We start from the raw sequence: 16,628 nt of genomic DNA on the forward strand, positions 1-16,628 counted from the left end.
GAGTTAACCTTTTACAACTTTTGCAACATCTATATTATCATTAAATAGCAAACTTTGTATTGTTATTAATATAATAGAGTCTGCTTGTGTCTGTATATGTGTGGATGGATGTGTGAGTGTGTGTGTGTGCGCGCGAGTGTATACCCGTCATTTTTTCCCCCTAAGGTAAGTCTTTCCGCTCCCGGGATTGGAATGACTCCTTACCCTCTCCCTTAAAACCCACATCCTTTCGTCTTTCCCTCTCCTTCCCTCTTTCCTGATGAGGCAACAGTTTGTTGCGAAAGCTTGAATTTTGTGTGTATGTTTGTGTTTGTTTGTGTGTCTATCGACCTGCCAGCGCTTTCGTTTGGTAAGTCACATCATCTTTGTTTTTAGATAAACTTTGTATTGTCATACATAAAACTGATGATCACCACAAAATTGCAAGCACTGCATATTCGTGGGTTACCTTTACTAAAATGGTATTATGGGTCTCAGAGCAAAGCCCTATTCCAAATCTGGTTAGCGTCATCATCTTTTCATCTCCGTGGATGTGAGGATGTGCACCATTGTTGAATGTTGGGCTTTACTGGTTGCAGCTCATTGCAGATGTTTTTCATTATTTGCAACCACTCTTCTTCTCACTAGCTCATAATTTTCTTCTTGTCAGCGAGATTAGAGCCCGTTCGGGTATGTGATCATCTTGCACTGTGCTGTTCGTAGAAGTGTCTTTGGCTGCTATGTGGACTGTATCATTACCCCTAACTCCCAGACACAAAACATGTATAGCATTTATCATGCCAAACTTTATACTACCCAAAAGGCACTGAAAAAATGAGAAGTCGCCCTAGCAAAATCTGTCAGACTCTCAGTGTCCTCCCACCACTACGAAAAGCATATCCAACAGATATGATTCAGAACATTCAAGATACCCTCCTGAACGCATAGAATTTGCAAATTTTTTTGGGTATAAACTTAAAAAGGAGCTGGCTTGAAGAATTACCTACCCAAGCTTTCATTTCTTTGCGTGTTTTTACTCCATGATTATACACCCATTTGGCTGGGAATGTTATCAGTTAGGAGAGGCTGTTCTAACTCAAGTGCCTGCCTGCAGGCAGCTGGGTGCTCACTGGCAGCAGTAAGTAGGTGTGGGCAAACAGTTGATGTGTGGGCAATCAGGACGCTGCTTATACGACTATTGTACTATCTTGGTATCGTGCTCATGCGCAAAAGTGGGGAAGTGATTTGCAGATTGTGTGCAACAGGCTACCTGAGAGACAGCCTTTAGTAGCTGCACTTGTCCAGTGTTGGAACAGTCTAGGTTAGTAGACAGAGGACGCAGTTGTTTCTATGAGCAGCTAGGAATCTACTCAGTTCATGCAGGCAGAATCCCATTTGCCTAGGTAAGTCTTGTACAACTTAAGAGCTCCAGTAGCTGCTGGAAAGAGCAGCCGGTTTCCCAGTAGCTGCTGGATATTGACTGTCTTGTCTCAATGACCCCCACCCCCCAAAATTGTTTTTTTCATTTAGGATCGTGTCTATCTTAGCTAGGCAGTTGCAACAGTAATTGCACCCCATCAGTTATGGTAATAGAGGAATGCCAGCCCAGCCTGAGCAACCAGAGACAGCAGTCATGTGTGTGCGTATGTGCAGTCTTTTTGTTGTGCCTGTCTGTGTTTTAACATCTCCATTATATGGCGAATAGTTATGTATCCTTTTCATAATACTGCCAAAAATGGTATTTATTTATTTGTCTTCTGAATCAGTCATGCACATGGTGATGCACCCAACATGCATTATGGTATTGGACAAGTTATTATGCTGTGGTGATTGATGACATGAGTTGACATCATAATAATTTGTGAAACATGAGTGAGAGAGAGAGAGAGAGAGAGAGAGAGAGAGAGAGAGAGAGAGAGAGAGCACAACTGACATGACTGCAGATGGTATAAACACAAAACATTTTTATACTATTTCACATTAGCGTTTACTTCTTTTACAAAAAACATTCAGATACACTGTAAAAGAAATGATCAAGCAAGGTGGTTTTCAGATTGCTATTTAACAAAGACAGACACTTTACATTTCTTATTTCTTATGGCAGACTGTTGCAAAGTTGAATGCCTTGGTTAAAAAGCGAATTTTAAAGGCAAAGGTACATGATCCTTGAACATGGAGTTTCATTTTCTGTCTTGTACCATGATCATGGACATTCATGTTTTTGCTGAATTTTACAATGTCAGTTCTTACAAGCTTAAAAAGGTGTAAAATGATTGATTTAGAAGAGAGATTTGCAGCTGTCAGTTAGCTTTGCACTATTCATTGATCCCTCAACTCTCTTCTGATTGAGGGGAATGTGTGAGCTATGTGGGGTGTCTCCCTAGAATATGATACCATATTACATTACACTATGAAACTGTGCATAGCAAACAGTGCAAACAGTCTCTGGGCTTGTGCAATATGTAAGGATGCTTCAGGAGTAGCACACTTAATTCAGCTTACTATTAGTTATACTGTACTGATGTGTGTTTGCCATTTTAAATTTTCCTGGACACACAGGCCAAATGTCAACTTGCTATATGTCCTTCTACACCAATTAACTGCATTTCTTAATACTCCTTGAAAGATTCATCCCTGATTCACATTCAGTATAGCTTTTACACTTCCTTGTTTCAAAATTCTCCGTAAGGGTATCAATTAGCTGTTGTGGAGTATGTACTGATTGCTTTCACAATTCCTGGTTAACGTTTCATCACATTCTGCTTATGCTCTTCCTCTCTTTTGTGTAAATGGGCATTTTATGAAATAAACAAACAGACAAAAAGTGCACTGTGATCCAGTGAATCACTGTTGAAAAACTGTGTCTTATGTATAAAGTAACTTCAGAAGGACAAATCAAAAGAGATGTTACTTACAGGAATAGTACCCAGAATTGACTTCAACTCTGATGTTGCGAGAAGGTCACGCAGCAGAAATGGTACTGTTTTTCCTCTCAATAGGTAAACCTGTAAATAAAATGCTATTGAGCAAAATATTGCTATTTAACATCAAAACTGTGCATTTTAGAAAACTGTGGTGATTAATTACTGGAGAACTGAGGGGTGCAAAGTACATATTAGTCATGTGACAACTGAACAACCTTCAGTTTTATTACTTTCATTTCAGTAAGTAAGTTTGTATGTATGTTTCTTACTGTCATAAAACTAGTAAAATGTTTTCACACAGAAAGGAGAATCCAAATTTGAAAATTATTTTTGTTCTGATTGAAAAAGCAACCTTGGATGGAAGCAAAACATTTACCTTATATTTAATTTTATTTGAAATATTGCTGAACTGAAGGAAATATTTACAGTGGCGACAGAATCAGTTAACTGTAACTCTGCATGTGTGTGATTGCTCTTAAGTGAAACGAGTACTGTATTAACTGTTCATACTTCAGCATCAAATATAATTAAGCAAATATATATATAAGAAAATGCATTTGCGGTGCACAGAAATATATTAGGCTCAATTAGAGAGGTCTCTTCCATAAATAATCGCCTCATGACCATGCGTATCCAGTGCGCCAACAAGAAATACACATTGATAAATGTTCATGCACCCACAAACATAGACAACAAAAAACGCCAACTACAAACTGAAAAATTCTGGACTAAACTTGAAGATGTCATGGCCAAAATTCCCCGGGATGATATCAAAATCTTAATGGGAGATTTCAATGCACAAATTGGCAGAGAGAAAGAACACCAAAAAACTGTAGGAAAATATCCAGCACACAGATTCACCAACAGAAACGGACTGAGATTTATTGAACTATGCCAACAAAATAATCTAAAAATAATGTCTACATCTTTGAGAAAAAAAACTAGAAAACAAAAGACCTGGAGGTCCCCCATACAAGAGATCGGCGAATATCAGATTGACCACATTGCCATCTCCTATTTCGTACAGAAAGAGATCCATGATGTCCAAGTCCGCAGAGGGGCGAACATTGACTCAGACCACTACTTAACACGCATTAAAGTGAAATTCACCCCAAAAAAATTCTATCCGAAGAAAACACACATGATGAAATTTGACACACGAACAATCAAAGAAACCAATCTGAAGGAGGAGTGGGAAAAGGAACCAGCTGACTCTTGGGAAAAATTTCGAACAAAAATTACAAAGAAGGCAAAAGAACTGATCCCATTGAAAAAGAACACAAAACACCCCTGGTGGGACTCTGGATGTGAAAAAGCACTGGAAGAAAGAAAGAAAGCCTTTCTGAAGTATAACAGTAAAAAATCCCCAGAAAATCTAGATCACTTCCACAACACCAGAAGACAAGTGGCAAAAACAATCAGACAAGTCAAGAGGAAGTACCTCAAGGAACAGTGTGAGTCTATTGAAGAAAATTTCCGTAACTATAATGTACGAGACTTCTATAAGACCTTTGCTGGGAGAATCAATGGATACGGCTCATGAAATCTATGTTTCAGAAAACCAGATGGAAAACTAGCGCTCACAAATCGGGAAAATTGTGAGGATCTGGCAAGATACTTTTCCGGACTCCTCAATTGCCCTGAACCTTCTTCAAGATTCCCTCAAGAAACTGCTGTCTACACAAATCCAGAATCCCCACCACCTACACTAGAGGAGATCCAAAGACATATTCATAGACTGAAAAACAACAAGGCATCCGGAGAAGATAATATCACTGCAGAATTACTTAAAAATCTTGGACCAAATTCCCTCAAAGAACTCACTCAAATCATCACTGACATTTGGCAGACAGAAAAACTACCAGAAGATTGGAAATGCGCCCTAATTCATCCACTGCATAAAAAGGGAGACATGGCAGATATAAACAACTATCGAGGAATCTCCCTTCTCCAAGTCACTTATAAAATCCTCTCAGCTTGTCTTCTTCAACGAACACAAGAACAACTCGAACACAGTATTGGTGAATACCAAGCTGGCTTTCGCCCTCACCGATCCTGTGCAGAACAAATTTTCAATTTGAAGACAACACTAAAATACAAAGCAGTCAGAAACAGTCCGATCATTTGTTCCTTTGTTGATTTCGCAAAGGCTTATGATTCAATCGATAGGCAATCTCTCTTTATTATCCTTGAGGAGCTAGGACTCGATCCGAAAACCCTAAACCTTATCAAAGAAACGCTCACAAACACAACTTCTAAGATAAAATTCCTGGGTGAAATATCAGAGCCCTTCCTGATCAAAACCGGTGTCAGACAAGGTGACGGATGGTCTCCACTCCTCTTCAACCTTGTCTTAGACAAAGTCATCCGAGAATGGGAAAAAGAACTGAAGAATCAAAATTACTGGAAGCCTATACAACTAGGAAGATCTAAAGATGGTATTAAAATTTCATGCTTGGCATTTGCAGATGACGTGGCCATTCTAGCAGAAAACGAGACCACAACAATTAAACAGATAGACATTCTCAAAGAATGCGCTGAAAAAGTTGGGCTACAAATTTCCTTCCAAAAAACCAAATTCATCTACTCAAAATTTGAAACTCAAAAACTGACTACAAAATATGGACAAATTGAGAGAGTTCCATTCTTTAAATACTTAGGCGAGGTCCTAGAACCCACAGGGGGAGAGAAAACTGCACAAAAAGTTCGACTGCAAAAACTGAAAAGAGCATACTGGAAAACCCACAACATCTACAATAAAAAGTGTCTCTCCATTCACTCAAAAATACGACACTACAATACAGTAATCAAGCCCGAAGCACTATATGCCAGCGAAACACTCACACTCCATACAAAAGGCGACCTGGAAGGCATCCTGAAAGAGGAACGCAAAATTATCAGAAAGATTCTTGGCCCAAAAAGAACTGAAGATGGATACAGGTTACAGTCTCGGAAAACTACAGAAAAATTATCTAACCTCGCCGCAGACATCCGGAAAAGAAGACTAAAATTTTACGGTCATATCCACAGACTCCCAACACCCAGACTCTCCCACAAAATTTTAATATACATTGAAAAATTGAAAACTATACCCTGGATACAAGAAACCAAAACAGATCTAGCAAATGCACAAATAAATTCTTCAGAAGTTATAAACAGAAATGTATACAGGCAAAAAATCAATAGTTGGAAAGTACAACCCGAGAATGAAGTTTGCAAGAGACAGGGGACAAAATGGACAGAGGAAAGAAAGAGAATTCATGGGGAAAGAATGAGAGAAGTTTGGAGAATTAAAAAATTGAATCGGAAAAGCTTTGCGTGATCCGTATGGGTCCAATCGCACATAATAATAATAATAATAATAATAATAATAATAATAAGAAAATGCATAGACTTCATGCAGTGTGGGCACATGAAGTACCAGTACAGGTGAAAAAATAACATGATTGTATATACAGATATAGTTTATAAAATTGCTTCACATAGAAATCTGCCACTGAGAACCATAAGAGTCAAAGTCACACATGCAAAGTTTTGAGAAAAATAGATGTTAGTGAGAATAAAATTTGTAACCAAACCAATCATAAAATTGACACCCATAAGGCCAAAACATCCTATATTTCCTACAAAGAAATAACATACTCACTTTCTGTTATGAAAATTAAAGTAATATTTAAGATTAAAACTGTTAATGTTTAATCACAAAATTTTCAAATATAGGCTTATGACTATAATGTCTTTTTGACAGTGGTAGAGTTTGTAATTACTGTGAAACTAGAATTAGAACATAAAGAACAGTTACCAAAGGCACCACACACACACACACACACACACACACACACACACACACACACACACACACACGAGGAGCAATTTTTCAAAAGTTGGTAATTGCCCAATTGTTCAAAATTTAGATATTTGGAGTTACAAACCAAGCTTGTTACCATGCATGATATGCTGAAACAGTTTTGTCAAAGGTCGACCCTTGTTAAAGGGTGTTGAAAACTACGAGTTTTTACAAAACTCCATTTTTGCTCCTAGCTAGTTAAAGCAAAAGTTAATAGACACAAACTGTGCTTTGCTTCTGAGAGATCTCAAGAGAGATTAACAATGTAGGACATTATTGTCAAGGATAATGCGAGAGAGTCTTCTGCGATCAAAAAGAAAGAAAGAACATAAACTGTAGGCAAACACTTGCCGTCAGAACTAGCAACAGAAATAAATTAGTGGTTTACACAACAACATTAACTACTGATTATTGCTCAGTTCGAACCCACTTTGTCAGGGAGAAGGAATATCAACAAAGAAGCAAAAAAGAGAAATACTGTTTTGATAAAGTACCAAACGAAAGCGTTGGTACATTGATAGAAACAATAAAAAACACAAACACACACACACACAAATTTCAAGCTTTCGCAACCCACGGTACACACAAATTTCAAGCTTTCGCAACCCACGGTTGCTTCATCAGGAAAGAGGGAAGGAGAGGGAAAGATGAAAGGATGTGGGTTTTAAGGGAGAGGGTAAGGAGTCATTCCAATCCCGGGAGCGGAAAGACTTACCTTGGGGGAAAAAAGGACGGGTATACACTCGCACACACACACACACATATCCATCCGCACATACACAGACACGAGCAGACATTTGTAAAGGCAAAGAGTTCGGGCAGAGATGTCAGTCGAGGCGGAAGTACAGAGGCAAAGATGTTGTTGAAAGACAGGTGATGTATGAGCGGCGGAAACTTGAAATTAACGGAGGTTGAGGCCTGGCGGATAACGAGAGGAGAGGATATACTGAAGGGCAAGTTCCCATCTCTGGAGTTCTGACAGGTTGGTGTTAGTGGGAAGTATCCAGATAACCCGGACGGTGTAACACTGTGCCAAGATGTGCTGGCCGTGCACCAAGGCATGTTTAGCCACAGGGTGATCCTCATTACCAACAAACACTGTCTGCCTGTGTCCATTCATGCGAAAGGACAGTTTGTTGCTGGTCATTCCCACATAGAAAGCTTCACAGTGTAGGCAGGCCAGTTGGTCAATCACGTGGGTGCTTTCACACGTGGCTATGCCTTTGATCGTGTACACCTTCCGGGTTACAGGACTGGAGTAGGTGGTGGTGGGAGGGTGCATGGGACAGGTTTTACAGCGGGGGCGGTTACAAGGGTAGGAGCCAGAGGGTAGGGAAAGTGGTTTGGGGATTTCATAGGGATGAACTAACAGGTTACGAAGGTTAGGTGGACGGCGGAAAGACACTCTTGGTGGAGTGGGGAGGATTTCATGAAGGATGGATCTCATTTCAGGGCAGGATTTGAGGAAGTCATATCCCTGCTGGAGAGCCACATTCAGATTCTGATCCAGTCCCGGAAAGTAACCTGTCACAAGTGGGGCACTTTTGTGGTTCTTCTGTGGGAGGTTCTGGGTTTGAGGGGATGAGGAAGTGGCTCTGGTTATTTGCTTCTGTACCAGGTCGGGAGGGTAGTTGTGGGATGCGAAAGCTGTTTTCAGGTGGTTGGTGTAATGGTTCAGGGATTCTGGACTGGAGCAGATTCGTTTGCCACGAAGACCTAGGCTGTAGGGAAGGGACCGTTTGATGTGGAATGGGTGGCAGCTGTCATAATGGAGTTACTGTTGCTTGTTGGTGGGTTTGATGTGGACAGACGTGTGAAGCTGGCCATTGGCCAGATGGAGGTCAACGTCAAGGAAAGTGGCATGGGATTTGGAGTAGGACCAGGTGAATCTGATGTAACCAAAGGAGTTGAGGTTGGAGAGGAAATTCTGGAGTTCTTCTTCACTGTGAGTCCAGATCATGAAGATGTCATCAATAAATCTGTACCAAACTTTGGGTTGGCAGGCCTGGGTAATCAAGAAGGCTTCCTCTAAGCGACCCATGAACAGGTTGGTGTACGAGGGGGCCATCCTGGTACCCATGGCTGTTCCCTTTAATTGTTGGTATGTCTGGCCTTCAAAAGTGAAGTTGTGGGTCAGGATGAAGCTGGCTAAGGTGATGAGGAAAGAGGTTTTAGGTAGGGTGGCAGGTGATCGGCGTGAAAGGAAGTGCTCCATCGCAGTGAGGCCCTGGACGTGCGGAATATTTGTGTATAAGGAAGTGGCATCAATGGTTACAAGGATGGTTTCCGGGGGTAACAGACTGGGTAGGGATTCCAGGCATTCGAGAAAGTGGTTGGTGTCTTTGATGAAGGATGGGAGACTTCATGTAATGGGTTGAAGGTGTTGATCTACGTAGGCAGAGATACGTTCTGTGGGGGCTTGGTAGCCAGCTACCATGGGACGGCCGGGATGATTGGGTTTGTGAATTTTAGGAAGAAGGAAGGGGTGCGGGGTGTTGGTGGGGTCAGGAGGTTGATGGAGTCAGGTGAAAGGTTTTGTAGGGGGCCTAAGGTTCTGAGGATTCCTTGAAGCTCCGCCTGGACATCAGGAATGGGATTACCTTCGCAAACTTTGTATGTAGTCAAAATATCCACGGGTGTGCTGCTGGTCTATAGTGTCCAACGGGCACAATATTTAGGCCGCGATCATACATGTCGCCATCATCAGGCGAACTGACGGACTGAGCTCCTGTGAACGTGCCGGCACAGAGATCTGTACGCTATGGCTGCTCAGAGGGAACTGGGTTCGGTCGTGGCGGCGGCCGATTTAAATACCCTCCGCCCGCGTCGCGCTCCCTCCGCCGTCCGCGCCACGGTCGCGCGGTGGAACAGATTGCGACGGCGTCTGAGATGACGTCGGTATGATGGCTCTGTCCGCCGTGGTCGTCACAACTATACGTTTGCTCGATTTACTCTTGATTAACCCAATCGCTGGTTCCCAAGCCTTGCTAAGATTATAGCCACAGTCACAGTTTATGAGGTCATCATTGGTGCGAATTTCGATGGCCTCTCTAACTACGCTGTCCCAGTATCTCGACGTCTGTACCAGAATCCTCGTGCGGTCATACTCCATAGCGTGATTTTCCGACAAACAATGTTCAGCGACCGCCGACTTGCTCGGATACATCAGTCGAGTGTGCCTCTGGTGTTCACGGCATCGATCCTCGACAGTACGCATCGTCTGACCAATATACGACTTGCCACATTGACACGGAATCTGGTACACGCTGGACTTCCTCAAACCGAGGTCATCTTTGGCGCTCCCCACCAGCGCACGAGTTTTATTCGGAGGACAAAACACAGTTCCGACCCGGTGTTTCTTCAGAATGCGGGCGATTTTCCCCAAGAGTGCGCCTGTGTATGGAATAAATGCAGTGCCTACCTCCTCCCTCGTGACTTCATCCATCTCAACAGGTTGTGCTGCAGTGGTTGGGTGGAGAGCACGTTGAATCTGCCACTCTGAGTAGCCATTTTTTCGAAATACAGTTCTCAGATGTTCCAATTCCTGGGGTAGACTCTGCGTCAGAGATAGTGCGCGCCCTATGTACTAGAGTTTTAAGTACCACTGCAGCACAACCTGTTGAGATGGAGCCACACTGCTGCTACGGTCACAGGTTCGAATCCTTCCTCGGGAATGGATGTGTGTGATGTCCTTAGGTTAGTTAGGTTTAAGCAGATCTAAGTCTATGGGACTGATGACCTCAGATGTTAAGTCCCATAGTACTTAGAGCCATTTGAATCATTTTTGCGAAGTCTGTGTGTTCCTAGGTTGATGTTTCCCTGCCACTAAAGTATCTGGGCACTAGATATTGCAAGGCAACTACAACTTCTGGCAAATGACGATTTGAGGTCTCCACAACTCCAACGAAGGCTATGTCAATTAAAGCAACAGTTCATGTCCATCTGTTGATAACATTATTGCAAAATTTTTGATATGTGCACTGTTACCATGAACATCTTTTATGAAGAAATTAGTGCCTGTGAGTGTTCCTAAGGCAATGAAAATTTGTGCTTTGGGCTCATGTGGAAGCGAATACCAGGGAAATCCATGAGACAGCTTTCCGTGAATTTCATATAGATAGTGTCGGCCTACACCACAAATACAGCCGGTTCACTGTAAGATCACCATGTGACAGAACATGCCTGCTATAATCTCCAAATTGACGAAGGTGTTATTTAGGGTCTAAGCATATCTAATGTTGAGGACATTTATTTACTGTTAACATAAACCTGAATCTACTGATCATTAGAGATGCTCTAAGCAAAATTATGGAATGGGCAGGGAAATACTTGAAACTGTGGAAATATGAAGATCATCGTTTCCAGGATAGGTCACATTCATAATCAAATCTGGATGATGGCTTAACAAAGAATGACTAGGACAGAGATGGAGGACATCAATACAAGGGGTCAGTGTGAAGGATTTGACTATGAAAGAACAACAAGACCATTCACAGGGGCACCAAAACTGAAGCAAATGGAGGAGCATTTGAAAATTAGGGAAGTATTTAAACATATGAAAGTTTCTACTAAGACATAACTTGAAACCAGCAGTACAAAATAGGTTGAAACAAACTGGTAATCTTTGACATGTAAAAGCTTTGACAAAATGTGAGAAAATTTACGTTACAAAGAAGAAAAACTAACTCTATAAAGGTGCTAATGATTAATGGTGAGAACATAGACGTGTTGAGTGACAGCAGCAGCACATTATCACTCGCTTATCAAGAGATAGTGGATACAGCAAGGTTGACATCCCCATATACAATGTAAGACTGGTAACTTGTAAATGATACTGGTAAGAAAACTAATCCAAGGACGAAGTGTTTACTGAGATTTAGGGTGCAGCAGGAGGGATATAAATGAAGTGTCCTCTCAGGCCCTCATTTTTCTGATATATTTATGCTTGCTTGGTGACTTTTGAACACTAACAGAGTGATGATTGATGGCGAAGAGCATTGTTTGAGGAAAATGTAATGAAGAAAGGAAGAGAATTGCATTTAGGAGACAGGATGTGCAGTGTAGAGACTATATTGAATATGCATATCTAAAAGTGATCGTTGCAAATGAAAATGGTACAGCAACCAGAGATAGTTTGATGGCATTAAAAGTGAAGGAACCTGCAGGATGCCTTCACAAAAATTGACAGCTGAAAGAGAAATGGGTGGAAACAACAGAGTTAACTGCAAGCATCAGGGATACTCGTTCTACCTCCATCAATGTACTCAATGTGTTCCTATAATAGCTTCTGAAAGAACAAGATCTATATCTATTTATCATCTAACATCCACCTATAAAGATCATCTTTTATCTGCCAGTTTTAAAACTAATTCTGTGTCAGTGAAATTGCTATAGGAACACTTGGCAATGAATATTTGGACTGTACTGAACATGAAACATCATACTCAAACTAAATATTTACAGTAGTTAGCAAGGAAAACTTATCTGCCGTTACATTTCCCAATGAACGTTCCAAAACAGATGTTACAAATAATATGGCTTCCACTGTGCTTGTATCATTATAACTTCGGAAATCTTCATACAATTCTTTAAGGTCTTTTTCTTTTCCTGTCCATCTGCAGAAACCCCAGAAATACTTCATGGTCTCTGAGTCCACATTTGCTAAAACACTATGAGCTTCATGAAATATAGGCCACATTCTTTTAGCAACTTCAGGGAACCAATGTACTGGTTGGCTGAGAATGTGAACATTATCTGCAAAAATAATAAAATAAGGAAACTAAGATTAAAAGTTGTTGTTCCATTACAGCTAATTCTTTCCATTACAACAATCTACAACACAAATATCTTGTTACATATTACAAAATTATGAAGCACATTAAACACTTACAAATGGAAAGGATATTTTTTTTTCCCATGGTACCCAATTACCACATAACAATGCCACTGGTATATCTTACAGAGTACACTTTAAGGAAAATAAATAACAATTTTGCACTGTACACATTTTCTTCTATGCCTTGTAAAATGATCTGAACTGTGATTATAAACAATGGCAGGAGTAAAAGTAACAACTCACCATATAGTTGAGGAGTTGAGCTGTACGTTTAACAACAAAAAATATATTATAATTTGTAATTAAGAAAATACCAATTTAACCATACTTTACCCTCCAAAGACTTATGTACCAATTCGACACTTTAGATGGCCCTTTTACAGAGGATGCTGGGAATGAAAGCTCACAACTACCTCATAGTGCACTGGCTGCTGAGGCAGGCACTGCTTACTTCTCACAAGGCAGCCAGCTTACAGAATATAAGAGAAACGAATGTGTCATGGGTTAATGCATAACTGTAATGTTTGGGTAATCAAAAATTGATTCTTACTTCTAAGAAATAACTATTTCTTATGAAAACTATAAAAAGCTAAGGGGTAAAAGTAAAAACTTGTGAAACTATAATCGTTTCCACCGCTCATCTGTGGCCGTGTCTGGACAGAACTCTTCCAATGTAGTAGTGCTGCCAGACACTGTGTTAATGATAATGATTTCCACAGCAATTTGCATCATACTGTCATACTTTTGATAACTTCCTCCAGCTCCTGCAGATTTGGCAGTAGGCTTTCTGGCACACACTGGTAATTAACTGATAGAAGTGTCAGTGGGGTTTCGCAGATTAGTGGCGGACATATTCCGTTATGTTTTGCTCTCTGAACTTTTTTTATTATGTCCATGCAAACACTATTGTGTTCATATCACAGTTATAAGGTGCTAATTGAATGCTTTTATGACCTTTGCTTGTAGCACGTGGTTGAGTACAGTGTGTTAACTTTAAGACGGCTGAGTTGTAAGGGGAGTGCGGGGAGAGGAGGAAGCAAGCATTGGACGGTGAGGGGTGAGGAGCCGTTGGGGGGGGGGGGGGGGGGGGAGACAAGGCACGCCTACCAGTTGCAGTGCTGGCACTACAAATTGCGCGTCATGCTTAGACGAAATGCTTGGAAGTAAAACTCGCTTTAAATGTTGTTCGTAAACGAAACTGAAATCGTCATATATATATATATATATTTGTCTACTATGCGCTCTGAAATCGTCATATATATATGTTTGTCTACTATGCGCTCACAAACCATTCGTCCGATTGCAATGAAACTTTGGTGAGCTGTTCTCCGAACGCCCGAAAAGAGTAATAGACAACGTTACAACAGGTAGGTCAACGTAGCATGCGTAGCGCATATGATTAAGAGGCCGGCACGGTAGCTCAGCCTGTTCGGTCAGAGGGTTAGTTGCCCTCTGTAATACATAAAACTGAGTTAATGGGTCAACGACGAACTGTAACGGGTCTCTTGCGACGTCTGCCTCGAGCAGATGCAACGAACGAAAGCGAATAAAATGAGAAAAAAAAAATTAGGTAAAGGCTTGTCATGCAACGGATCCGGTTTCGATTCCCACTGCTCGTAATTTTCTTTTCATTTTATTTCATTCCCCGCAACGTTAAACTATTAATTATAAAATTTAAATATACTTAAACAAGTCATATAGTATAACGTAACTGTCAATCTACATATAAAAATGAATGTATGTATGTCTGCCCTATGTGCGTTCCCAAACCATTTATCCGATTGCGATGAAATTTTGGTGATTTGTTCTCCGTACGCCCAAGAAGGTTCCTAGTCGAAAAAAAAAAAGAAATAAGACACATTCCTGAGGATATATGACGTCATAAACAATGAGATGCCACCGCGGGAAAATACCCAGATTTACCAACACCGACTCAAAGGAGTCGGTGTTGGATTTACGCATCCACTATTTGAGAATGAGAGCACTTCGCGACTAGCAACAAACGTTACACACAATTTCAAACCTTTACGAAAATTTTTCTCTCTGGCACCCCCCACAAAATAATGAAAGGAAAAAAGGTTGTCGCTTACTACATTTTCTCAGTACATAACGTAAATTTGCCGCAGTAGGCATGGCGTTTTAATGTATTATTTCGTTACTATTAACTGTAATCGCAACATATTTCGCATACAGTATCCACATATATCATTAAATAGGGGGCTCCTTCAAAGTGATTGCGAACAAAATATCTGGGGTCAACAGAAACGTCCGATCTTACTCGTCGGCTTTGACCCGTGACGTAAGCGTGTTGTGGTGTGTGACGTCATTACGGCGCGGAGTTTGGTTTGCGATTGTGGCGTGTTTGTAGATGTCTTGTTTTTATTTGTGGTGCTCTTTGGTGGTGTGTTCGGTGGTTTATTTTGTTGTATAGTGTTTGTGTGTTGTATTTTGGAGTTGTGGGGGAGGGGGTTGACGTTTGGGTGGGTTGGGTTTTTATTTTAGTTCAGTATTTTTTCGTTGGTGTGTGTGTGTGTGTGTGTGTGTGTGTGTGTGTGTGTGTTGGCCAATCTAGTTTGTGGAGCTGGAACTTTTTTGAGGTAAGTTCCGTTTTTTTTTGGTTATTTATGTATGTTTTGTGTATTGGGTATAGGTTGGAAACATCCGATCTCACGCGTCGGCTTTGACCCGTGACGTAAGGGACCTACACATTGATCTGTAGCGTAGCCCTGAATACGAGGTTAGGTTGGGAGTTTTTTTTTGGAATGCGGCCGCGGCAGCGGCCGCCTATGATTCGAAAATATTGATTTGACACTAATGAACATGTATACGTAATATGAAGCAATTTGATGAACATATTGATCTGTAGCGTAGCCCACTTGAGGTTAGGTTGGGAGTTTTTTTTTTGGAATGCGGCCGCGGCAGCGGCCGCCTATGATTCGAAAATATTGATTTGACACTAATGAACATGTATACGTAATATGAAGCAATTTGATGAACATATTGATCTGTAGCGTAGCCCACTTGAGGTTAGGTTGGGAGTTTTTTTTTGGAATGCGGCCGCGGCAGCGGCCGCCTATGATTCGAAAATATTGATTTGACACTAATGAAGCCTGTGGGGGGATGGGGGGGCACTGCAGACTCCCCCCACCGCATAACGACACATGATGATCAAATTTTGAAAAAAATGAAAAATTTTTTCCGTACCTGCTAGACTGCATAAGTGCCGATGTATGTAGGTGTAAGGGAAGCTTTCGTTTCTTAGTTTTCTATTGGGGGATGTGATCGGTAGGTTCTGTTGAGCTATATAGGTTAAGGGAAGTGTCCGATTATGGATACGAATGTGTTTTTTGGTATTTGGTCAGTTTTGTGATGTTGATTTATTTCGTTGTTTTGCGTGGTTTTGAATGGCGGTCGGTGGCTACATTTCTGTATATTTAGTTTCTCCCCACCCAAAAATCCCTAATTTCCCACGCTTGTCCCGTTACAGTCATTAGGCTTTTTGTGAAACTTGTGTATTTCAGTGTTTACAATACGTATGCGATGTTTTTATATCCGCCATATTGGAATTGTTTATAGTCGTTTCCGCGGTATTTGTGACGTCATGGGTCAAAGCCGACGGGTAAGATCGGACGCTTCTGTATTTCCAATATCTGAAATGGAAACTCACCTTTTCTTGCCAGGCGTTAGCGGTGATACGCCAGGATGATTCTTGGAAAACTGTTTGAATCTTCCAATGCTAGACATGCTTTGTCCTGTGTATGTTGCAACTCTCACTGAAGATTTGAATCGGTAATTGTAAAAACAACACATGTCCACTTTTTGGCAAAAATTAGATATTTGCAGACAAGCCTTCAGGATACTTAGATGCAGCATCTACGCAAAAATCACACTTGTCCTACACATATTAATGCGTTTACAGGCATACAGTTTCTCGTGTTTCTTGCAGTAACAACATGAGTCCAGGACTTCTGTTAATATTACAAGAAATGGCAGATGACAGCACCAAACGAACATACTCGGATCTTGTTTCATGTAGTGGATA

At 41.0% G+C, this 16,628-nt stretch overlaps 1 protein-coding gene across 4 annotated transcripts in view; it reads right to left on the reverse strand.

The window, feature by feature from the left end:
• LOC126249780 (endoplasmic reticulum membrane-associated RNA degradation protein-like) overlaps nucleotides 1-16,628 on the reverse strand; it is an 89,472-nt gene that overhangs the window by 55,915 nt on the left and 16,929 nt on the right. For 3 of the 4 annotated variants that reach the window (XM_049951481.1, XM_049951465.1, XM_049951489.1), the window contains exons 2-3: nucleotides 12,212-12,504; nucleotides 2,895-2,984 (exon numbers count right to left, since the gene is read on the reverse strand). In XM_049951481.1, the coding sequence (XP_049807438.1) occupies nucleotides 2,895-2,984; nucleotides 12,212-12,504 (383 nt within the window). The remainder of the gene's footprint in view (nucleotides 1-2,894; nucleotides 2,985-12,211; nucleotides 12,505-16,628) is intronic. The other variant, XM_049951474.1, reaches the window with a different exon arrangement.

This window comes from Schistocerca nitens, chromosome 1 (assembly GCF_023898315.1).
Source record: "Schistocerca nitens isolate TAMUIC-IGC-003100 chromosome 1, iqSchNite1.1, whole genome shotgun sequence".
Lineage (NCBI taxonomy): Eukaryota > Metazoa > Arthropoda > Insecta > Orthoptera > Acrididae > Schistocerca > Schistocerca nitens.